At 42.7% G+C, this 26,206-nt stretch overlaps 1 protein-coding gene across 8 annotated transcripts in view; it reads left to right on the top strand.

Moving 5' to 3' along the window:
- Akap7 (A-kinase anchoring protein 7) overlaps window positions 1-26,206 on the top strand; it is a 131,598-nt gene that overhangs the window by 100,512 nt on the left and 4,880 nt on the right. The window contains exon 2 of one of the 8 annotated variants that reach the window (XM_075947460.1): window positions 1,396-1,464. The exons of the other annotated variants lie outside the window; for them this stretch is intronic. Coding sequence (XP_075803575.1) covers window positions 1,396-1,464 — 69 coding nt within the window. The remainder of the gene's footprint in view (window positions 1-1,395; window positions 1,465-26,206) is intronic. 8 annotated transcript variants of the gene reach the window in all.

Below are 26,206 nucleotides of genomic sequence, written 5' to 3' on the forward strand. Positions count from 1 at the left end.
TAGAAAACCAAGCAAGGGCAGGTTTAAGAAGTTCATAGACCTTCCATGCCCATTATTCCCACGGGAGTCCAGTCAGTTTTCCTAGGAAACCCTTTGGGAGGACTTTGGAATAAACGTTGAGAGACTTTGGAGCATTCAGCTTTTAACAAGGGCCAATAAATGTCTCTGAATTTACTTAAGAAAGTGACGCTGAGCAGTGTGACAGACCTGCTTTTATAACCCAAGACACACAAGTCACTTTCTAAGAGTAAGCATAAGCATGGACTGGACAGCTGGACACTTTCCAGTGTGTCAGGATGGCTTATCTCTAGTTCTGGAGATCCAAATGCATGGAGTCACTTGCTGGAGGCCATCCCTGTCTAAAAAGCCTTGGTGTGGACAGATACAAGGACAGGAGTTCCTGTCTGATCCTCTCTCTGTTCCTTTGTGTGGGCTTTCCGCCTGCATGGATTTGCTTTTGCTTCTGTCTGTGAGCAGTCTTCTTGATCTCAGTGCAGTGACTGTGTCCCTTGCCGCTCTTATCCGGAACCACTGGCGTGGTTTTGCGTTTTAGACACAGTACTTCTAAAACTGATTCATAGGAAGTTCTCTTTAATGCTTTTTGGGTTCCCTTTCTCAAGTTCCATCCTTTCTAAAGGAAAATGGAAATAGCACTCTGTGTCGGAAGAACTTGAAGCCCAGTGCGTTCACGCCCCGCTTCCTCTCCACTCTCACCCAAGCTGACCCCTGACCTTGCACATCCTTCCACATCGTTCTTTCTCCTTCCTATCTTTGGTTTTTGTCTTGATTTCATCGTTTTATTCCCCCACACTCACTTACACATCTCATGCACAATGTGTGTGTATTGTAGACCAGCTTCTGAAGCTGTATTTTATTTCTACAGGGTGGTCTAAAGAGAAAGCATATTGGGCATGGCTATGCTGTCAATAATACATGCCTAATGGGACTTACCAAGTAGGGGTGGGTGTGAAAATATGGAAGAGGTTTCATTGCCCAGTGCATCTCAAGACGAGTATAAGTCAGCTCTGATTGGACATATCCAGTCCTTAAGTTGTGTTGGTAATGCATGGGGAAAAAAATCTACAAAAGGCATTCGAGAGGGCCCAGAGTAATTTTGCTCTTGTGACTGGGTTGTACAGTCACATCTGAAGGCACAGGCACAGTTTCTTGCTGTGTTCCTAGATACTGAGTAGTGTTGGCAGCCTGCTCCAAGGCAGCTGCTCTTTGAGCGTCTACAGGGGGCAGAGCACAAAAGTGCTCATGACCATGGCCCTCTCCTGCTTCTGTCATAAAGGGTCGTGGCCCTGCACTGTTTTTCCAGAGGGTAGCTCAAATTAGAGATCTATGGGATTTTGGTGAAAACTTCAATTTGTGGGTATCATTCTCAAAACACAGGTGAGTTGGGAAGCCCATCCTCCGCAGTCCTCCAGAGATACAGCGAGGATAGACCCAACGGGCCGAGTGGTAAGAGTCAAGTGGTACCTCTCTCCTCTTCCTGTTTTACCTTGCTCTGGTCCTTTGGTGGTGATGCTGATGGAGGAAAGGGATTCTGATTTAATCGATTCATTAGTGCTACCATTTTAATCAATTAATAGCAAGCAAAATGATTCTCTAATCAACCAGCTGTACAAGGGCCCAAGTTCGTACTGAAAGTTGTCTGTTCATACCTGGAACTCTTGTAAATGGGGTAATAGCAGAAATCATCATGGTTCGTGTACCAGGTGATCAACTACAAGCAGCAACACCATTTTTGTCTGAATCCCAGTGGTTGAACACACACACACACATACACACACACACACATATTATTTTAAATCACAGTAAATAGAATATATTGAAAAATTAGTTGATGATAATTCTATTTATATATTTTATATAGGAATATTCCTGACATTAAAATAATTTCAGATGTGGTAGCAATAACAAATGTTTTAGCTATTTTTTAACATAGCTTTTTTCACAATTCAAAAAATTTCATAGATTTTTTTTTTCTAGGACTTGTTTCCCCCTTAAATTACCCAGTTGTCAGTAGTCTGAGGAGCAGTCACTTTTGCCTGAACGAAAGTGGCATGGCATAGGTGTACCTACGACCACTCAATTCCTCATTAAGGAAACCTCGATGGAAGCTCGACAATTAGACACCTCTCTAAGTAATTAGGCACCTCGATAACTTATTGCTCAGCGTTCTCATTGCTCTTCTCCCACTGCGCATGTTTCTGTTTGGAAGTACTCTGCCTTTGTGTAGAATTAGTAGGTGAATAGCCATAGATGGCGTGAACTGCCAATGGAGGCAGGTATTCTCTTACTGCACGTGTGCAAGCAGAAGGGGGCCAACCACTCATTACTAGGGATTTTACAAGGGCAACGGCCAACGAAGCAATAGACCGACAACTCGGTTACTCTCCCGCATTGGGGTTCTGTGACGCTGCTCTTCTGTTTTCTACGTTACATGGCTTCATGGTTATATTTCACATGTCTGCTCCATCTTAGCACATGGGTTTCCAGCACCTCACATTCAGGACTTGGTATGGGTTCCTGTGGTTGTGCCAGACTCTGAAAATGTCTTACCCCCAGGAGCCATATTGTGAGTGCTTGTCGATGAAGAGGATGGTATGACTTTCCTCTCAGGCTACAAGTCTGGGAGAACCTGGGATGCCTCTGTTTAAAAACTGTGGATGGTTGTTGTGGTGGTAGAGATGAATTAAGAGTTAAGAGCGCATGCTGTTCTTTTTTATTTTACTTTTATTGAAAACAGATCTTTTCCTACACAATATATTCTGATTATCATTTCCCTTCCCCAGCTCCTCCCAGGTCCTCTCCACTTCCACATTCTTCCTGTCTCTCCTCAGAAGGCAAACAGGCATCTAAGGACCAATAATGAAATAAAATAAGATAAACCCCAAACAATTTGTAATAGGACGAAGAATAAAAAAAGAAAAAAGAGCCAAAAAAAAAAAAGCACAAGGAGCACGTATAGATGTAAAGACATAATGTATTCTCACACAATGAATCCTATAAAAGTACAAAACCGGAAGCCATAATATATACACAGAGGACCTGTAAGGTTAAAAGAAAAATGCCCTGACACAACATTATGAGACAAAGATCCAAAGATGCCATTGAGTTCGTTTTGTGTTGGCATCCACGGCTGGGCATGGGGCCCGCCCTTAAGAGTGGTTTGTTTCCCCAGTGAGACTCTCTTGGAGAAAAGTAGTTTTTAATTCACAAGTGGTTATCAATTGGAGATAGCTTCTGGGTTGGGGTTGGGAGTGTGTGCCCACTTCTCTCAGCCCTGGGACCCCATCTGGTGCAGACCCTACCTCAGTCTCTGTGAGCTCATGTACGAGCACATACTGTTCCTCCAGAGGACCCCAGTTCGGATCCCAGGACCCACCCTGGGAAACTTATGACTGCCTGTAACCCCGGGTCCAGGGGACTCTAATAGCTGTGGCCTCTGAAAGCGCTTGTCCTCGTGCCCACACACCCAGCCCTCTCTCACACACTTAAAAATAAATTATAAACAACAACAATAAAACCCACAATACCCCAAACTCCTAAGACATACTAATGACAAGATAATAGGTTTTTAACCAACCAATCAGTCAATCAATCAAAAACTACTATGGAGCTGGAGAGATGGCTCAGCAGTTAAAATCACTAGCTGCTTTTCTAGAGGATCAGAGTTCGAATCCTAGAACCAAGCTCACAACTGCCTGTAACTCTAGCTCCAAGGAATTCAATACCCTCAGTTGACCTCAATGGGCACAAACGCACTTGTGGCATGCATTCATGCAGACACAAAACATAAAAGTCTTTTTTAAAAGTATTAGGATTTTGAAAGTTTATTCATTCCCCCATTTGCTTCTTAGTGCTAAAAGGCTAGGGACTACAGGACTCATGCAGATACAGCTTTTTAAAAACTCTCTCCTTTCTCTTTTTTTTTTTTACCTCCACTTTGGTTTTTTTTTATTGGATGCCGATCATCTGCCAGGTACTGTGCCAGGATTATTTTCAAAATGTTCATGAGCTACAATTATTAGATATATGCTCCCCGGCTGCCTTGTTTCCGAGGGAAAGTTATTGGCAGCCAGAGAAGTGGGGAATTTCTCAGTTATAGTCCTCTGGGATATTGGGACTAACGCTGGCAGAAAGCCTGGATCCCAGGCTGCTCAGTATCTATTACCCCTTCTGACGCAGAGAAACCGGTGTGTGGTGTAACCCGAGACTGCACTGTGCATAAAGTCTCTTTGGGTAATGTAGTGGTGGCGGCCATCATGGCATACACTGTAAAACATTTAGCCATAGTCAATACTGATTAGATTTCCCCTTGCTAAGTGATGTCTGCCCAGGAGGTTTGTTTCTAAACTTGAGTATGGGAACGTGAGAGCAAAGGCCAGCAGTTGCTGCTCTTGTTCCACCTCTCTGCTTGTGTTAGTTCTGCAGGCTGCAACACCACTGGATTTCCTTTCCTTGGTCTCAGGGCTTTTGAACGTTGCAGGAAATGCTGGATAATTTTCCTTGGGAGAATCTGGGTTGTAGGATTATTCCCAGTCTTCAGGGCAGCCATCAGCTGCTGTTAGCCACACACAGATGTCCCATTCTCCAGCAGTGTGCTGTGACCTGTCCTTTGGTTCCCTTTCCTGGAGGCACAACAGAAAGGAGTCAGGACTTCTGATGGATCGCGTTTTCCGACAGTGTGCTACGACCTCTCAGTCTCAGAGGAGTTTCAGGAGCTAGTCTAAACCTTACAACCTTTGAAGGCTTGTGGGAAAGCATTTCCCATAGATTGTTTAATTGTGGCTGTTTTACCCACAGTAAGGAGACTCGGAAGAGCTTCTAAGTGTTTTGTGTCATGTGGTAGACCATGCAGGTTTTTGGGAACAGACTGACCCAGTTTGTAATTTTTGTTCTGATATTTACTGTTTAACTTCTTTACTTTGTATCCTGATATTAAGTAGTATATACCTATCATGAAAATTAAATAACCAAGATTTGGCAAATATTTATAACATGCCTGTCTGCTAGCTGTCCTTCTTTAGTATACTTGGTGAGTGTGGATTTTCTACAATAAATAAGGACTATGTTAATGGCAACTCAGTTTGGCACAATAGTGGCTTTATTTTTCCTTTGCCACAGACAGGGAATTGGGATTTAGAATTTCAACCTCATGCAATATCCTTTCTTTGGAAAATTCCCTACCTGTGTTCCCTAGGTCCTGTCTATCATAATGTTTTGTTTCCTGCCCTGGGAGAAAGGTGTGGTCCATACATTGTCAACCCAAGTTTTCTTAAGATTCCATAGAGAGCCATTTTAAAACAAACTCTCAAAGATAATAGAAGAGCCGGGGGGAAGAAAGGCCACGTATGAGACCTTCTCCACTCCCTCCATAAAGCAGTATATACTTTCCCGTTCTTTGTTGAACTTAGTTCACTAAACTTTTATCACCCGCAGCCAAGACTTTGGACGTATTCTAGTGGACTTTCCATGTGTATAGTAGGTATGACTCCCTAGTTCTGCCAAGCTGACTTAAAATATAGCTGTGATTATACAATTAACACATTCTCTTTGTTGCCAAGAAGTTATATTTACCAAGTTTATTATGTGCCAACCTCCAGTGTGTATTCTGGTAGAAAGATCATTAACCCCAGTAAAAAGCGACAACTCTCTGATCACTACCCCTCCCCCTCCCCGCCCCCAGACAGGGTTTCTCTGTGCAGCCCTGGCTGTCCTGGAACTTACTCTGTAGACCAGGCTGGCCTCAAGCTGACAGAATCCACCTGCCTCTGCCTCTGCCTCTGCCTCTGCCTCTGCCTCTGCCTCTGGAGTGCTGGGATTAAAGGCGTGCGCCACCACTGCCTGGCCATTCCCTGTCTTCTTATAAACGTCAATTCTGCATTTGGCTGCAGTGAGATCTGGCCTTTTGTGAGAGGTGCTCAGCAGAGCATGTCCTGTTTCAGCTCACACGGCTGAGCATTCCCCGTCTGGAAAGCTCTGACCAGGTGTTCAGAGGACCCGAGGATGAGTGATGCAAAGTTATTATTGTTGGGGGTTTCTTTTTAAATTTACATGACTTTTTAAAGCCGAAAGCTGATGGATTTATTTTATTGTCCTCTCAGTAGTACAAATCTTTTCTGTCTAGCAGGTGATGCCACGCCCTTCCTAGGCCAGGAAGGTTGCAGAACCAAGTCAGCCAAGGCCAGGCAGGGCAGGTTAATTGCCACAGAGACTGGCAGTTGCTTTAAGCCGTTCTTATAGGTGGCTTTTTACAACCTGACATAAACAAACACAGCTTCTACAAAACACATTTTAGGAAATTAATTGCCCCATGACGAACATTCATAATGTCAGAGTTAGAAGTTAACAGACCTTGGAACTATTAAAATAAATCTTTCAGTTGGGAAACAGTCAGAGACAAAACCTGAAAAAAGGAGTAAGTGTAACTTGCATTTAAATACTGTAGTAACTGGGGTGCAAATGCTAGTTTCATTATAAGTCAAATAAAATATATTTGAAACATATTTTTTTTCTTTTCGTGTAGTGTTTCTCAACTTATTAATTTAGCTAAGGATGTTTATAAACATATGATACATGTATGAAAAACCAGGGAAGAAGTAATATGTGAACAGGATGCTTGGGATAGAGGTAAGTAAGGATTTTTTATCACCCAGACATTAAGTGAGGGCGTTCACCGCTGATGCTGCTGGAGAAGGAAGAAGGACCCTGTGAAATATAATGGTCCACACTTGCTTTCCTGCCCCATAGCTCCACCCCCATGTGACTTTGTGGTCAGAGAGTTGTCGTTGGCATTTGCCATGTGAATGATATCAAGCTTTAGTTGTATGTCTAACATATGTCAGTTAGAGCAGAAATAAAAAACTCACACTTTCTAAGCATTTTAAATGCATTTAAAGCATTTTAATTTAGAGTAAAAGTTAGCTATAAAGTCAGCATTTTCAGAACTTTGAATGCTATAATTTATGGTTGCATATAAACCGGCAAATGGATGGTTTGTTAACCTAATGCTTTATGTCTAACTTTATTGTATCAAGCCTTCCTTAAAGTCCTGTCAAACGGGAATCCATCCTAAGGGAGACCAGGATGGGGAGGAGGCTGCAAACAGACCCCAGGAGGCTAGCCGATTCCAACTCCAAAATGGAATGAGAGAAGGCAGGATTATCTGTTTTAGAGTGTGTGAAAGTTGGAAATGCAGAAAGGTCCTTTATGGTTCTTTTGAGACAGACTTAGGAACAGTGGATGTTTTAGTAAGCCCATAGACTTATGGTCTTAGCAGGTGGTTGGCTGCTGAGATGGCTCAGTCAGCACCCATGCTTACTGCCGAGTCTAATCATTTCATTTTATCCTACATGGTAGAAGGTGAGACCTAATTCCTACAGATTATCCTCTGACTTCCACATATGTGCTGTGGTATGTACATACACACACACACGTACACATGTCCACACACACATACACATAAACACACAAATAAATGAAACAAAGCCAAATGGTAATGGCAAATTAAGTCCAGAAACATTCTAGTTATGTTTACAGTAAGTTTTATATTAAACAATAAAAATATGTAAATGGTTGTTAATAGAGACATCCAAGTAGAGTTTGTATTAATATCTTACAATATATTGTGTGGTAGAAGGTTTTAAAGGCAGAATTTCTAAACTGTTTTGTCACCAAATGTTAAGTAGAGGACCAGAATTTTTATGACTGTATGTACTTTTAAATTAGTTTCCAGTGACTATTGAGTGGCGTTCCAATTAATGTCTTTGAGATCAGCAAACTTGCTTTAAACTAGAGGCTAATAACAGTTTGGCAATCATGTAGGCACTTCATTATCTAATCTGTGTTGTGTTATAAATGTGGGTTATGAACTCACTGATTATAAGCAAGTCCTGGTGCTAGCAAGCCTGTGTGTGTTGCCTGCTGTGTGATTGTCTTTATAATGAAGTTGTTTTGAAGTGTTAGATTTATTCTGAGATACTTTTTAAATTGGCATATTAAATCCAAGCTAAGAATTCACTGAGTGGTAATATATATTTACTATTGTATATAATAGTCTACTTAACTTCTAATGTAAAGTTAGACCTTTTTTTTTTCACAGAACCTAAAATGTGTACAACTGCATGAAGTTTGATGTTAAAAGACTATAATAGATTAATTTATGAGGAAGTTTATTCATGAAATATCCAGTTGTAGCTGCTTTAGCTTTGCAGCTGTCTTTATCTTTGTACCCTTTGTTTCTGTACATGTTTGAATCATCTATGGATGCAAAATTGAGTGAGGGGAAATTAAAGAGAATTGCAGATATTAGTTAGGGCACAGCTAAGAAAACAGGGGCTATACCAGGTATTTTAATAGAGAGAATTAAAACTAGTTGAATGGATTTTGGAGTAATGAGTGTAAAGTCCAGACTGACTTAAACATATAGTAATTCTCGGGCTTGGGCTTGTGGAAAGGAGGGTCCTGCGTAGCTAAGAGCTTTTAGGAGGGGTTGTTGTCCCTAGGAAGGGGCCTCTGGGACTTGAAAGAGGGGCCACTAAAGCTGGGGTTTTGGCCCATGTGAATAAGACATCAGTCAACTTTACTGGCACCTTAAAGGGAATCATAGAGGCCACCTTCAGGAGTAAAGAGAAGAAATGAAGACCGGAACCAGGTGCTTCTGGAACCTGTTGCCACCTCTGGAGGGGAGCAGTGAGGAACAGTGGCAGGTGGTTGGAGCAGCAGGGCCAGGGCAGTGAGCAAATGGCAAAGGGATAGTTCTGCCTCCTTAGTGCAGTTTCCATTTAACCTCCAGCCATCCTCCTGGGAGAACCTCGCAGGTACATCTGGCCAAGGGATGACTTTGGCACTCTCAGGCCTGGTGTCTTCAGTCTCGGAGAGGAGGGTGGGGTTGAAGCTCAGAGACCAATAGTTGTTGGCTGTGTTTTAATAATGTCTATATTTTCCATTGTTTCAAGATAAACTTTTAGTTTGTGCCAATTTGTAGTTCTTATTTATTTATTTATTTATTTATTTATTTATTTATTTATTTATTTATTTATTTATTTTTTGAGACAGGGTTTCTCTGTAACTTTAGAACCTGTCCTGGAACTAGCTCTTGTAGACCAGGCTGGTCTTGAACTCACAGAGATCCGCCTACCTCTGCCTCCCAAGTGCTAGGATTAAAGGTGTGCACTATCACCACCCAGCTATGTAGTTCGTATTTCTTGGTGACAAAAGTATCAACCATATTTAACAAGGATGTAGCTTTTTTTTGTTGTTTATTTTATTTTTTTTTAGTTGTTGCAAAAAAAATTTCCCATTTCTCTCCCCCTCCTTGCACACATCGCCCCTCCCCCTACTCCTCTCCCCCTTTCTCCCTGCCCCCCACTCCATTCCCCCTCCCTCTCGAGAATGAAGAGCACTCCAGATTCCCTGCCCTGCGGGAAGTCCAAGGTCCTCCCACTTCTATCCAGGACCAGGAAGGTGAGCATCCAAACAGGCTAGGCTCCCACAAAGCCAGTTCATGTATTAGGATCGAAACCTAGTGCCATTGTCCTTGGCTTCTCATCAGCCTTCATTGTCCACCACATTCAGAAAGTCCTGTTTCATCCCAGTCCCAGTCCCAGTCCCAGTCCCGCTGGCCTTGGTGAGCTCCCAATAGATCAGTAAGGATGTAGCTTTTTAAAAACTATCACATTTATAATTTAGACCAAAAAATTAACTCTATAAAATGTCTATTTCAAAATAGATATTATATATGATAATTCAAATTAGTTAATATTTTTAAGGAAAATCCTTACATAAAATTAACAAACTAAAGATAGCCAGATTATCGTTTACTTTCTAGTTGGTATACTGAATTCTCGGTTTAATTATGGCATCCGCGTACATGTGTATGGATGTTGCTCATGTTCACCCCTTTACTCTCTCTTGCCCATTCCTCCCTCCTTGGTCATCTCATCTGGTCATTTTTCTTCCACTGTGTATTTCTCCTGTGTTCATGAAAGAGAACAAATTATTTAAAAACTATTTTTTTCATCAGTTTTTAAATATTATTTTTAAATGCCTTATTTAGTTAGATACATGTTCTGCATTGTCGTTTATGCTGTTTGTAGGGGATAGTGGCTGTCCTTCATTCTGTGTTGAAGATACTCACTGCCAGTCCCTGTTGTGGGGACAGCCCAGTGACTACGTGGGGAGTTAGGCCTGCAGCCAGTGCAGATCAGCACTGACAGTAAAAGATGGTTTTGCTCATCATCAGAGTTAAAGGGAACCAAAGGCCCAAGTCAGGGCCTAAGGCAGCAGAAAGTCTGAGGAATTCTGAGAAGTATCTGGGGATTGATCACAGTAAAAATAGAAAGGACAATAAAATGTATTGAGGCAGTGACAGGAATCAATATATCAAGACAGAGTCTTAATGAAAAGGGAGGATCTATGAGAGAGGATGCATGGGCTCCTGAGTGCAAACAAGACAGCCTGCTGCACACTCTCAGCCTCCACCTCTCCGTCTCTTATCTCATCATGCACACACTCGTGTCCATGTGTGTGCACACGTGTGTGTGTTGGGGGGAGGCTTTTATTTGTTTGTTTAGAGACAGAATTCCTGGCCTGGCTCTTCCTCAGTTTGGCTAGGCTGTCAGTCCAGCCAGCCCCAAGGATCCTGCCTGTCTGTTTCTGCCTCCCCGGTGCTGAGATCATGAAAATGTGTCACTGCCTTGGTATTTTTGTGTGGCTTCTGGGGGTTGAACTCAGCTCCTTGTGCTTGCCTGGCAACCACTTACAGTAGAATGGGCTCCTCCCCAGCCCTCTTTTCAGCTTTTGTGATCCAGCTTCTCAGCTTCTGCTGAGTGGTGGGGGCAGTGGCTTCGAACAGCTTCTGTTGTACTGGCCTCAGTTGTGGAGGTAGGACTTCCTTCAGCTCCGGGAAACAATGAGTTTCTCTCCTTCCCACATGTGAAATCAGGAACTGCACTGAATAGCCTGTATGCCACTGCTCCCTCACTTTGTACAGGGCTCCCGGAGAGCTATTGAGCTGGGCTGCCAGGGTCCACAGGGTAACCTAGGTGAAGTTTAAACAGCTCTGCAGGAGCCTCAGGGGAAGTGGGGGAAGCTGGGACACCCAGGGAAAAGTGAGTGAGTGGTCCGTTAATCTTGTTTGCTTGGGGAAAAGGTGGAAGGAAGATATGGAAGGGGAGGAGGGTGTGGGATAGATGCAGCCCCAAGGTCTGTGTAGCAACAAGCAGGCTGGTCCAGAGAGATCTTTGGGCTCCTCACATGGGGAATCACCATGCAGCTGCTTTCCCCTCAAGTTGAGGACATTGGGAGTCCAGTGGCTCTATGATCCACCCCTCTGTGACCTGGGGTCTTTACTTGCTTATTAAAATTACTTTTTAGCCAGGCGATAGTGGTGCATGCCTTTAATCCCAGCACTCGGGAGGCAGAGGCAGGCGGATCTCTGTGAGTTCGAGACTAGCCTGGTCTACAGAGCTAGTTCCAGGACAGGCTCCAAAGCCACAGAGAAACCCTGTCTCAAAAAACCAAAAATATAAATAAAATTGGTCCTGTTTTATTTTTCTCCTAGCTTAACTCTGCTGCTATGTTTTTAAGCTAATAACTGTATCAGCCCTTTTGGGACTTTAGCAAAAAGGAATGAATGACTGTAAGGAAGCCCTGTGATGGAAGGTTTGTCATGATTACCAGGAAGATGAGAGCAGCAAAGTTGAGATGTGAATGGCTGTGACATCTATCACAGATGTGTGACACACGTTCTGTAGTAGGTGTGTTCTTGGAGGGGTTGCATACAAATGGAACTTGAGTTTTACAATGCTACACATTTCAATTGAGTGTATCTAGAAACCCAAGACCATCTGTATCATGCTATTTCTGGTGTAGTCTGTTTATATATCTGCTGGACATCTTTTGCAAGACTAATTAACATACAGTAGTTTTTCTCTATATCAAAATGGTACATCATGTGATTGTAAAAGAGTGTAGTTTACGCTGTACAGAACAATATATGACCTTGCTAGAAGGCATCTCCACATCCTACTACACCACCTGCACATGCAATATAAACTCCTTGTTTGCAGTCATGTCCACACTATTTCAAGAAACCGTGGTGGTGCTGGAGAGATGCTCAGGATGCTGGGTAGGAGGGAGTATTGCTCTTGTGCAGGACCCAGGTTTGGCTCCTAGTACTCAGACTAGAGAGCTCACAATCAGCTCCTGTAGATCCGACACTGTTTTCTGGGCACTATAGGCACCTGCATGCACACACGCATGTACCTACAGTCGGGAGACTGCTTGTTCTTTCCCGGCTGCCCAGACCCAAAATCATCCTACAGAAACTATATTAATTATACCACTTGGCCATAGCTTAGGCTTCTTATTAAGTAATTCTTACATCTTAAATTAACCCATTTCTATTAATCAGTGTATCACCATGTGGCTATGGCCTACCAGTAAAGTTCTGTCCGGCATCTGTCTGTCTCCTTTTGGTGGCTACATGTGTCTCTCTTGACTCTGCCTTTTTTCCTCCCAGCAGTCAGTTTAGTTTTCCCACCTAGCTCTATTCTTCCCTGCTACAAGCCAAAGCAGCTTCTTTATTACCCAATGATAATAAAACATATTCACAGCATACAGAGAGGAATCCCTCATCACATAGCCTGCCCCTTCACAAGTATTTACAATTAGAACGGAATATCTTTAAAAAGAAAGGAAAAATGAAAGTGCTTACTTTTAAGTCATCTGCTTCTGCCAGAGCTTTGTATTGTCTTATTTTTTACAATAGCCGTGGACTGTAGAATTGCTGTTATCTGTATTTTATGAATAAAAATAGTGAGACACAGGAAGGCTGATTTCTACAGGGACACAGGTATGACATTCTGACTTTATAACTTGAGAAGAGGCAGTAAAATATTTTATGATTGTCAGTCTCATTGTAAAGAGAGATTAGCATTGTGGTACAGTGTCAAAAGTATGATGTGTTAGGGCCACACTGATTGCACATTTGAGTTACAGTTTTGGCAGGTTTTAGCCAAGTGGACCTAGTCAAGCCTCCTGGTTTCCATATCCTCAATTTGACATATGTAGACATTGAATTGAGCTTTGGATTAACATGTGTGGGAGAAGGTCCGCATTACAGGGGCTTAATGTGAGGCAGGTTTATTATTATTAAGAGATTCCTAAACATAGTTACCAGGAGCAGGTAGTTGGAAAACTGCAGAAGTGGGGACTCAGTGTGTAGGACAGTAGGCCCCACAGCATGTGGTGATGGACTCCATTCTTCACACTTAGCACTTCAAGGAAGGCTCCAAACCAGCAGTTCTCAACCTGTGGGTCGCCACCCGCATTGGGATTACATATCAGATATCCTGCATATAAGATATTTATATTACAATTCAAAACAGTAACCAAAGTACAGTTATGAATTAGCAATGAAATAACTTTAGGTTGGGGGTCACCAAAACATGAAGAATTGTATTAAAGGGCTGCAGCATTAGGGTGGGTGAGAGCCACTGCTAAGCAGCTGCAGGGAGGCCTGATTCTGACCCTTCAAGAAGGGGGAGCAATAGGATTAATTCAGGTCATCTCTTGTCTCCTTCTACCCATGTTTCCCACACCCCTTTCCCTGTGGGAACCAAGCTCATGGTCTGCAGAGGAAGCCTAGCATAGCGGTGACTGTCCCCTGTCTCTTTCAGTCATTGGCTGGTGGCAGTTCTTCTGTACACGGAGCTTGAGTACTGCTGATGGACCGTGTGCATGTCCATTTACACACCACCTGTGCAGTGTTCAGCAAACATACATACTAGCTTACTTTTCTGTGGAAGGTTTCTGATAGAAGTTTCTAGTAAACTGGTACTCATAGACACTGAGAAAAGAAAACTTCACCCTACATTACTTTCTTCAATTGTTATTTTCCCTGAATGTTAAACACATAAAGAGGTCACTAGGCTTCAGTTTTTCTAGGAAGGTGGTGCTGTGTTTCCTTATTCATTTTTACTGTATATGCTCAGAAAAGGTGGCTAAGGATGGCGCTTGTCTTGACTTTGTTTTGCTGTCACCTTATCTTTCATGCTAACTATCTCACCCATTGTGATTGCTTTGTAGATGTGGACTTTGTCCACAGTTAGCCAGGGTTCACAAGCAAGTGTGCTGACCAAACACTTTTGTTTACCCTGGTTCTCATGCTCAGATTTTAAAAGGGGTTTACTAGCCATCAAAGCAAAACAGGGGCATGTGACCTATTTTATGTGTTTATACCCGAGAAATTAGAAAAGTTTGCAGTCAGAAGCCCATTCGTCTCACCCACCAGACATTTAGTTTAGGGTTAGGTGGTTTAGTTAAAGACAGATAAAGTGGAATAACTTAAAATATTTCATTTTTTGTTTAAATATGTATTTTCAGGTTCGGGGTGTAGATCAGTTGGTAGAATGCTTGCCTAGAATGCATGAAACTCTGGAGTTGATACCCAGTGTTGTATAAGCTGAATGTGATTGGCACATGCATGCTGTCCCAGTACTCCTGAGGTAAGGTATGAAAGATCAATTCAAGGTTTTCTGCAGATATATAGGGAGTTTGAAGTCAACCAATATGCTAGAGACTTTTTAAAAAACAGAAACAAACCCGTGTGTGCGCACACACACATAATCACACACCTGTAACATGTGGGCCTGCTTTTCGCCCTGGTAGCTAGCCGAAATAATCACACAGAAACTGTATTAATTAAAACACTGCCTGGCCCATTAGCTCAGGCTTCTTATTAACTCTTGTAACGTATATTAACCCATTATTCTTATCTATGTTAGCCACATGACTTAGTACCTTTTTTATTGGTGCAGGTCATATCCTGCTTCTTCAGTGCCTGGACAGGACTGGGGAAAAAGCTTCCTCCTTCCCAGAATTCTCCTGTTCTCATTGCCCTGCCTATACTTCCTGCCTGACTACTGGCCAATAGGCGTTTATTTAAAACATAATTGACAGAATACAGAATTGTCCCACACCACACATAATACACATGTGAAATATTCATGATGTCCTCAGCTACTTTGTAGTTATCCTGATAGTTTAGTTCTCTCCTAACAAGGTGATTACTTATTTACAACAAAATTAAGACAAATGAAGAGAAATCACTTAGTCAATAGCAAATGTAGTATTTTTTTTTTTTAAGTAAGAGGACTGTGTGAACCAAACCAGACTTACACACATTGCAGTGTTCTGAGAATTGATGTTATACCTTAGTCGCTGGTGCAAGTCACCATTCCTTGCAGAAAAGCCTTACAAATTTGTGTATATTTTAGAATATGAAAGTTTAGTTTGGTCCTGTAAGGGAATGTTCGCTGACACCCTCCTCAGCATGGTCTCAAGCTTCCAAGCCTTGCCACTCTCCTTCTCACTTCATCTGCCACCAGGCACTAGAGCAAGATGCCATTAGCCACACAGGCCACACTCGTGGTGTGCCAGGCCCTGTTATGTCCTGCCAAGCTTTTCTACTTGGTCTACCTGAGAAGCATTGACTCAGGTGTGACCCCCCTTCCTTCTCCATGAGGACATGAGGTGTGGAGTACTTTGTCTTTGATTTGACCAGTCTTCTTTTTATTTTATTTTATTTTTTAAGATAGGGCACTTGGCCTGGAATTTGAGATATGTGTATAGGCCAGACCTTGAGCTTACTGATCTCCATGCTCCTGCCTCTTAATTGCTAGCTAGGATTAGAGATATGCCCCAGGACTTGCAGTTTATGACCAGGGCTTTGGGCATATTAGACAAGCACTCCACCAGCTGAGCCACACCCCAGCCCTTGTCTATAGTCTTTCAAATTTTTGGGTGTATTCAACATGTACAGGTGTTTTGTCTACATCTGTGTAGGTACCCCATGTGGATGCCTGGTATCTACAGAGTTATAGGAGGGTGTCAGATGCCCTGAGGCTGGAGCTACAGATGGTTGTGAACTGCCATGTAGGTGGTGGGAATTGAACCTTGGTTCTTTGGATGAGCAGCCTGTGTTCTTCCCTGCTTAGTAACCTCCTCAGCCTGCCAGTTTTTATTTGTGTATCCAGTCTGTATTGTTCCTTTTTTCTGCAGAGCATCTGTGACCTTTTATTTTTTTACTGTCATGCGTTTCTATTGAATTGCAGGTTTTCTGAAGGTAGGTCTAGATTGGGTTCAGTTCTGTATTCATAATGCAGCTGCTTATCACAGGGAGGGTATGTAGTGGATGTTTCTGGAAGGAAAGATGGAAGTATGGACGAGAGAAGGTAGAGAGAGGAGGGAGGAAAGAGACAAAGACAGAAGGAGGGACAAAAGAAGGAAGGGAGGAAAACATGCAAGGGGAGGAGGGAAGGAAGGAACGGAAGGAGGAAATATGTGTACGCAGGCCTGAGAATTTACAGTGGAGAATGATGTCCTGGGAGTGAAACCCAATTTTCCATTCTCCAGTCAATCATCTGGTCATTGGCATTTCTCACATTTACCTGCTTTGTCCTCGGATGAAAGTTCTACAGTCTACCTACCTGGGGTAGGTGTTCTGGGCGGGCTAAGTTTCATAGTCAGAGAACTCCAGATTTCTATTTCTGTGACTGTGGAATCCTACACAGGTTTTGTAAACTTGTGGTGTCGTTCTTTATTAACACCTATGAGAAGCTGGTGAAAACAAAGTGGGATAATGTTTCTGACCCTCCTTTGCAAAGCAGGAATCCCTCTAGGTGGATAGAGGAAGGAAGCTGTCCCTGTTATTGGTGTTGTGACTTATTGTCCTCCGTTGGTATTTTGTCTGACCTGGGTGTGCCCGTGTTGCTTATAAAGAGCCAAAGAAGAATATGGCATATGTTACCTGATTAGATTGTTTGGCAGTATTTTCTCGGCTGACCGACCTTGCTGAGCATTGCGCTCAGCAATGGGAAAGTACCCTTTGTTTCTGCTCCAACTGAGCCCTAGTTTAGAATACAAGCTTAGAAAGAAAGGTGTGTGTTATCAGAAATAACCGAGAAATCAAAAGCTGGCTCTTCTGTCCAGCTCTCTTGAAATAGATGGCTAATCAGATAGATGTGTGCAGTAGTTAAGATTCTAAGCATACTGTCATCTTCAGGCTCCATGTTTTCTGCTGGCCAAGAGACAATTACATGGAGATTTCTACTTATGACGTGTTTCTTTGTCCTAAAAATATTTTTTTCAATGGCATTCATCCTTTTCCTGATACTCCTGTGGACCTGGATTTGTAGTGATAATACCTACCTAGTTTTTTTGATTCAGAATTGTCCATCTCAGTCTGTTTTGCACTAGGTGACTCAAGAGTGGCCTTAGTGACCAGTTAGGGACCTTGAAAGCCCCCACATTCCAACTGGAAAAAATGCAGGGACTGATATTCAGGGAGGAAACTCCGTGGTTTCTGTATGATAATAATTTGTAATGTGGACTCATGGGTAGAGTCTGCAAACAACACGGAGCGAATCCCGAGGAAGACCAACTGCAGAGAGTCCTGCTCCCTCCTGAAGCAGATTCCAACAACAGATCGTGGTCACCTGCCACTCCCACACAGGGAGCCGGTTTTGTTTTCAGTCTTGAGCAGATTGCAGTAGATGATGCGTCTGATACACAGAAGGGAAGAAGAAAAACAATTTAGTTCCCATTTACAGTCACAAGTCACTCCAGTCAATTTTACAGAAAATATTTTGATATTGAACACCACAGCAAACTGTGACTCACAAGGAAAGCAGCCGAGAAGCAGGCCTGCAGCTGTGAGGTTACACACGTTGCAGTTGAGGTGTGTCTTAAAATAGTGAGAAGTCAGGAAGTCCTACTCAGGGGCAGCCATAGGCTGATGTCAGAGTGACAAGCGTGAGGCTGGTCAGCAAGCCCTGTTTGACCCTATAGAGGCTACACTGGGTGCTCATCATTGGGAAGAAGCTGTTCCCAATCGCATTGTGAAAAGCAAAGTCCGGTCTACATTCGGTCAGTCTGCTCTTGCTCGTGTTTAGTTCTATGAGTTTTAATGAACGTAAGATTCATAGTAACCACCGCAAGTGAGAGCCTAGACAGCTCCACCACCCTCCAGAATGGTTTCGTTCCTTCCTGTTGATCTCCCAGCTCCCAAGAACTGCTGGTCTGTTTCCCATCTAGCTCTTCGTCTCACCTGTTTTCAGGTCAAGCTAGAGGTGAGAGAGATTGCTGGAGAGCGTGGTAAGAGATAGTCAACTTTTATAAGAATTACCCAAACTCCCCAAAATGGGATTTTGTGTTTCTTTGTTTAACATGTACAGGTGTACTAGTAATAGTAGCGCTGCTTGCTTGCTTCATGGCCTTAGCAATCCTTCATGTTGTGTGTGCCTTTAACTAAGTCCTTTGAGTGGGTGAGTAGCGTCATTTTATTGTGACCATAATTTGCCTTTCGCTGTTGACTATTGATGTTGACTGTCTTTTGCCCTGCTTCTTGGTCATCCATACATTTTTGTTGTTGTTTTGTTTTTGAGACAGGGTCATTCTATATAGCTCTGACTGTCATACAGCTCACGATATAGACCAGGCTGGCCTTGAACTCGGAGATCTTCCTGCCTCTGCATCCTAACTGTGGGGATTAAAGGCATGTACCATCACATCCGGCCTCCATGCATACATCTTCAACTTTTGGGGATAACTTTTATATTTGCTTGTTTTTTTTATTCCATTTAAAATTATTTTGGGGGGAGTTTTCAAGACAGTGTCTGTGTAGCTCTGGCCGTCCTAGAACTCACTCTGTAGACCAGGCGGCCCTTGAACTCACAGGTTCCTCCTGAGTGCTGGGATCAAAGGTGTGCACCTCTACCACCCAGCTGCTGTTTGGCTTTATGGTCAAATTCTTTAAAGGCTTCACTTTGCAGATATTTTTTATCACTCTGTGGTTTACATTTTATTTTCTTAGTCATATTGTGAGGGGAATAAAAGTTTTATATTTTGATGAAGTCAGGAGTATCTTTTTCTTCTTTTTTGTAGTCTATACTTTTGATGTCCTAGTTAAGAAACTCATGGCTACTAAGAAGTTCTTGGGTAATCTCATCTACATTCTTTGTGTTTGAGCCCTTACAGTCACCTGTGTTCCTACTTGAGTTAATTTGTATGTGTGGTCTGCAATGCAGGATAAGAGGTGTGTTTACTTGTTTATTTGGCATGAGTATCTAGTGATTCTAGTACCGCTTCCTAAGATCACCCTAGTATATTTAATTGCCTCCGCACCTGTGTTGACAATCACTTGGCTTCAATGGCCTTGGATCTGGCTTTTATTTTGAGACTTACTTTGAATTTACAGCAGCAAACGTGGTATGGTATTGTGTGAAGGTAGACACATGCATCAATGAAAATAAAGAGGCATTTCAAAGATAGGCAGAAATCTGTAAGATCGCCCCGGAAAACCAATTATAGTAAGGAGTATTGGTCTATAAAGGTTTTGTTTGCTTTTCACAGTGTGGTCTGGCTAATCAGGACGGGTGTGTGTTTGTTTGCACAAAACTGAATTGCTACAGTTTCTTCCTAAAATGTTTGGTAGTTTCTTCTTTCTGCAGTGTAGCCAGCTTTCTGGTCTCTTTTCCTGATTTTCAATAATGGCTTCTTTCGCAGGTGCGGACCGTTCAGCTCATCAGTTTTCTTTCCCCTCGGAAATGCTGGGGGCAGCTTGTGTCCTTCAGGGACATGCTTGTTCGTGGTGTCACTGGGATGAAATTGCTCATAGTATTTAAATATTGATCTCAACGTCTTGTAGTTCATGGTAATGTGCTCCATCCCAATTCTGATATTAATGCATGCTTACTAATTTTTGTTCCTGAAGAAGATCTATACAAGCTTTATCAATTCCACTGATTTCTGTTCCCCAAACCAGCTCCCCATTTAGTGTTACTGATTTTTTATGGAGCGTGGGATCAAACCTAGCTCAGCATCCTTCCTGTAGCTGGCCTTGGGGTTAAATAGCTCCCGTTCTCTGTGTTCTTAATGTGGCAGCTCATTTAGTGGATCTTTATGTCTTCTCATTTTTTACCAAAATTCTTAGTAGTATAACCTTTGTTATAAATTGGGGTAAGTTTCATTTTTGTTTTTCACATACACTCTCCCCTTTAGATAGTCTATTCATATCTATCTCTATCTCATATCTATCCTTAGTGCTGAGGACTGAACCCAAGACCTAACTTACATTTGCTAGGCGAGCACCCTACCATGAGCTAAAATCTTCAGAGCATATGAGTTATTTTGAGTATCTTCATTTCTTGAGTTATTTTGAGGGGTGCTGTTTTACTTCTACATTATTGAAGGATTCTCGAGATATCTGTTATGAATTTCTTATTTAATTCCATTGTAACTTGAGACTGTGGGTTGGGTGTAGTCATTACTTCTTCATTTTTCAGCTTATTTTATGACTGAGAGATGATCTCTCTTTGGTAAAAGTTTCCTATGCACTAAAAATAATTTTTATTCTTCTGTTATGGAGTGGTGTCTCATATAATTTTTATTAAGGTGGATTTTTTGTTAGTGCGGTTCACATAATCTGTATTTTCATGAAATTTGTTCATGTTTATTTCTGTTCTTGAAAGTGGTGCTGAATTTTAAAACTGCAGGAAAGAATTATTAACTTCTTAATTCTGTCAGTTTGCCACAAGTCTGTCAGTGCCGTAGTTTGAGGAGGCTCCTCCAGCTCAGGTGTTGCCAGTGTGAGGGATGGAGAGGTGAGGTGTTCACCTGTGGCAGGAGATGAGGTGCTTTCATAAAGGGGCTTCACCAAGGGCCTTGGTGCCTGTGTGCCTTCCTGCCCTTTACCATGTCAGGACATAGGAGGGGACCCCCAGAAGTGCAAATTCCAGAGCCTTCATTTTGGAACTCCCTCCAGAGCTATGAGAAATTGAATTCAGTTACTTGTGGGTTGCTCAGTATTCTAGAACAGCAGTATGGACAGACAACACAGTCCTCTTCAGGGATTTTATTTCCTCTTGAATTGATTCCTGTGTGTTACATGATTGTGCGCTCTCTCTCTCTCTCTTCCGAGATGTGCATTGTCTGGTATGGATTATCTGGCCTTCTTTTGGTCATAGTCCCTGGCTGTGGCGAATCTTCCATCTTTTACCTTTGATTTGTTTTGTATATGTGTGTTTTTATATTTGATTGAATAATTTTGGTAGATTTTATAGTTAACTCTTGGTTTTACCCAAATTAAAAATCTCTGACCTTCAGTTGGTGAGTGTGAGCCATTTGCAGAGGCTGCAAAAAGAGACACAGAAACATCTCTTAGAAAAATGAAGTCAAGAGACTCCTTAGGGAGACTGGCTTACAAATATAACTTTGTCTTTTTCCATCTTTGATATGACTACATGAACCATTGTCTATAAAGCCCAGGTGATAGGAGTCATCCTAAGTCATGTGACTTGGAAGCTCCTATGAGGATGTGTGGCTCGGGAACCTGGCTCCATACTGCAGTTCAGGGATAATGGGACAAAGTGCAGGCACAGGCGGGCTGATAAGTGTGGATGAGAAGTCCCTTCTCCCTCCAAAAAGAAACCCAAAGGGCTCCTAGCTTTGTCCTTATTGACAGCTTTGGCTGTGGTTGCCTGGACAACTGCCGCAGCCCCTCAGACTGCAGGCTGTGTGCTTTTGAGACCTCATCTGCTCCTTACTTTTCTGAAGACAACAGTTGATACTCAGTTTAGTTGCTCTCCAGTCCCCTATCACAATTTAAAATTGACAAGGGTGTGGTAAATGGAGGGACATACTACATGTGGCCCCTACCCTTGGGTGCTCTTTGTACCCGAAGCACAGTGCCTTTCCCACGTACACCTTTTTACAGAATCCAGAATAAAACGTACCAGTATGAACCTGTGCTCTAAGGGGTTTAGCGTTTTGCTTGTGTGTTGTGGGGAAAGCCTGGGTGCTGACCAAGAGCAGCTTTATTTATTGTAGTGAGGGGCGCCACTTGTTGAGGCGAGCAGGCCTGCTTTTCGTCCCGCCCGGCTCCCGCCTGGCTAGCTTTACACCCGAAATAACAGCACACAAATTGTATTCTTTTAAACACTGCTTGGCCCATTAGCTCAAGCCTCTTATTGGCTAACTCTCACATCTTGATTAACTCATTTCTAATAATCTGTGTAGCACCACTAGGTGGTGGCTTACGGGGAAAGATTCAGCATGTCTGACCTGGTGGCTGGCTCCATGGCGGCTGACCTCACTTCCCTTCTTCCCGGTATTCTGTTCTGTCTACTCCTCCCACCTATGTTCTGACCTATCAGGCCAAGCAGTTTCTTTATTAATTAACCAATGAAAGCAACAGATAGACAGACGACCCTCCTCCATCAGTTTATGTAAATGGTTTCCTAGGATGTACAGCCAAATCCTTCCACAGACAAGGGTCTAAGGACAGTGTCAGTTTAACGTTGAGAATGTGGAGAGAGGAGCCTTGCCTGTCTTAGCACACTTCATTGAAGGGGATGTGTAGGGTTGATGTGAGTGCTGTGATAGCTTTGTGAGTAGCCCACAGGCCTGTAGTTAGTGCTTCCTGTAACTCAGCAGACGCAAGACAAGATGGCCACAGTTCAGAACAGGAGTCCTCTTCTAAGGCAGACATAATTAGGATTCTTGAGTGTAAAATTATGCAGGTGTAAAATTATGCAAGTAGTGGGAAGATGTCGAGGTAGCCTCCTTTCAGACCCAAGTGAAGTTGTTTTTTTATTTCATTTCCTCCTTTTTTTTCAGCCCCCAGTCCTTACTGTGTAACCCACAGTATCACCTAACTTTTAGTTCTCCAACCTCCATCTTCCTAGTTCTGTGATTCCGGCACGGGACAGCGATGCCTGGCCATTTTAACTGAAGAACTGCGAGGCCGTCTGTGAGAGTTCAGAAGCATCACAAAGGTGGCTTTCCCACTGCTTTGCGGTTCTTAGTGGCTCTGAACAGTTGTGTGGGGAACCGTTGTCACGCATTACAGGCTACACACACACACACACACACACACACACACACACACACACCCCGTCACTCTCAGGTTTGTTGGCCACCTGGCACATTTTCCTCGCGCAGTCTTGTCTCCTCGTGTCCCAAGGCCTACCTTGCCCACACTTGCCTCACTGACTTCACCTTTGTTGGGAACTCTCAGGAGTTTTTCCTAGTGGAGGGGAGGGAGTCTTTTTACTCTCAGTGTTGATGAGCCACAGGTGACTTCAGTTTAGTGTGAGATACAGGCTTATGGAGCATAAAGCCCATTCGGCTACTGAGCCTCTTCGTGTGGGGTTTCTCCCCAGATCTTTCCAGAAAAGCTTGCATCAGTAACAGCTTCTCCCACACCTTCCTTTTCTCCAGTGCTGTTCCAGTAACTGGTTCTGTGCTGTTTTTGTTTGTTTTGAATTTTGATACAATATGTCTTGAACTTACTGTATAGCCAGTGATAACCTTGAACTCTGGCTCCTCCAGTCCCTGTCCTCCAAGTACTAGGATTATAGGCATGTTCGCCATAAGTATCAGTGGCTTTTAATACTTATATTTCTCCCTGGGTGCAGCGTTTCAGTTGAGAGACTTCCTTCCCATTTTCTGACTTTCCTTTCTTGCTATTATTATTTTAATCACATTGGAGAGCCCCTTAGGTCAGGTGCTGCTTTCTGGGGAACCTTGTCCTCTTCTCTTGCTGCTCGTCTTTCCATGCATTCTTTTGTAGGTTTTCAGCATGGCATGGTGTGATAGAGCCCAGACTTCCTACCAGCTTCCCTTTTGTGTGTATGCCTCTGAACACTCATAAACCTTTCAGCTTTTCTTCTTTTGTGTTTTGTCATGATAATGCAAACAGTATCCATAGGGCTTATGGTATAGTACAATATGCTCTTTTTGTGGCATGGTGACAGCCACAGAGCTGCTGTAGGGTGTCAGAGGAAATTTGCTCTCCTAAATAAGGCTTTTGAGGCTTGGTGTGTAGGGACAACTGCTAGTGTTCTCGGTGTGAATGCTCTCATTTTGATGTCTCCTCACTGTGTGGGTGAGTGTGTGTGTGTGTTTCCCCCTCCCTTCATCCTCCACCTCTCTCTCTCCCTCTTCGATTTGTATGGTTTATTTTCTGCTTTTTAAAAAATCAAATTGCTGTCTATTGATTTATTCCTGTCAGTACAAATAGACACTTAGATGTTGTCAGTAGGCAGTGGCAATCTCTAGAGCCTTTCATTTGACATCAACCCAGCTTTTGTTGGGTCAGCTCAGCTAGCTTGTTAAGATCAATGGAGCTACACTAAGACTCACTTTAAATTATCCTAGAAGTTCTAAAATTTTCTTTCTGCCCCTGAGGAGCTACTTCCTTTTTATGATCACAAAAAATAACCCTTTTCACTGGCTTGTATTGGTACCAAAGTTCTCAGGTAAATATAAACAGAGCCAGAGCAATGGGTGAAGTCCATGAATAAATGGCGCCACACTCTTATTGACTTGCTTACTCCTAAGTACTCACGTAAAGTTTGCTGAAAAATACCCTAACTTTGTGCCTTTCGGGACATACCGTGTTGAATGGGTTATTCTCCTCAAGTGAATGATATTTTTGGCTATGTTCATTTTCTAGTCTAGAGCGGTCCAAACTCGCTATAAAAGATAGACTAGACTTCAGCTTATCCTCCGGTCATGGTCCCCCACGTGCTGGGGTTATTGGCATGAGCCACCACCTTTGATGGTATTGTGTTGTTTTAAAAGATTTTTCACTACTTTTATATTACTCAGGATTTTCACGGAAATAATGTAGCTGGGTGTAGTGGGTTATGCCTGTAATTCCTGCATTTCAAAGGTTGAGACGGGGATTGTTGTCTTTTCTAGCCATTCTAGGCTATCTAATGAGTTCCATGTCTCAAACACTACCACTAAACATATGTCAGGGAGATTTCACAAATGCAGTATCGAAGGCAAACGGTAATCTGTTAAGTAGGTATGAGAGTCAGTAAACCAAGAAAGGATATTTTTGATCATGATTTTGATGCTTTTGTTAGGAATATTGTTGTAAGTATCTTGCTGGAATTAAAAGAGTTGTGTATGTTGCCATCCTGTGGTGAGCTGCCATTGTTAAGGAGGCATGCAGGAGTGACCTGTATCTGGGAGGTTAGGCTGAGAGACTGCTGTCCTTCTGCAAGTATGAAGCAGAGGAAAAATATAGCAGAACTTTAATCTGAAAATGTCTCTTATGTTGAATTAGCTGTAAGTTCTTGCTGGAATGAAGATTCTGGCTTCTTGGACAAGTGCATTCTTATAGAGCTCTGCCTTCCCAGGACACATGTGTATGCGTGCATACACAAGTAAAAACGTTTACAGGGTGCATGTATCCTAGTTTGGCCCTAAGCTCCCTATGTAGCGCAGGATGGGCTTGCATTTCTCATCCTCCTGCCTGACCCTCCCCAAGTGCTAAGATTATCGTCATGTGCACCATGGCCAGTTTGCTGTGAGACAATATTAACAGCCTGAGTGGGTTTGCAGAAACTATGTGGGGAAGCTTGAGTCAGGTCTGATCTGGAAGATTTGCTAATTTTGGGGTTGGTTAGTGAGATAATTTGTTATTGTGAATTGTTAATTTCTGATCATCATTTGGAGAAATATTTTGTCTTATTGATCAAGTTCATTGGGTAAAACTAATGCATATTTTTCACGTAGATATTTGAGTTATTCTGTAATTCTCTGCTCTTGTTTAGATTTAATTTTGCAATTAAATTTCTGGCCATGTAAATTCCTGGCCATGGTGTGCTATTTATATAGGGCAATAATAATATTCAAAACTGTTGCTACTGCTTTCAAGGATTTCAATAAAAATTCACTAGGCAGAACCCCAAAAAACATTTATTGAGCTCTTATTGTGATGGATAAACTGTGCCATCTGTTAGCACAGAGGAAGGGAACAGACTTACCACATTTTCTGTCCTCAAGCCTGCGTATGTGTGTGGGGTACATGTACATGTAGGTGGATGCATGTGTACATGCAGGTGTACATGCATGTATGAATGCATGCATGAGAGGCCAGAGATAGATGTCAGCTGTTTCCGTGGCCATACCGCAACCTTATGTTCATAAGGTTTCTCTGTGAATCTGGAGTTTACCAATGGGTAGAATAGTTGGCCAGTGAGCTCCAGGCTCCTCCTTTCTCTGCTTTCCTAGTGCCAGGGTTACAGATGGGTACTACTGTGCCCAGTTTTTTATGTGGGTGCCTACCATCCAAACTCAGATTCCATGCTTGCATGCAGGCATGTTCCTGACTGGA

The sequence above is a fragment of the Microtus pennsylvanicus genome, chromosome 1 (genome assembly GCF_037038515.1).
Source record: "Microtus pennsylvanicus isolate mMicPen1 chromosome 1, mMicPen1.hap1, whole genome shotgun sequence".
Taxonomy (NCBI): Eukaryota; Metazoa; Chordata; class Mammalia; order Rodentia; family Cricetidae; genus Microtus; species Microtus pennsylvanicus.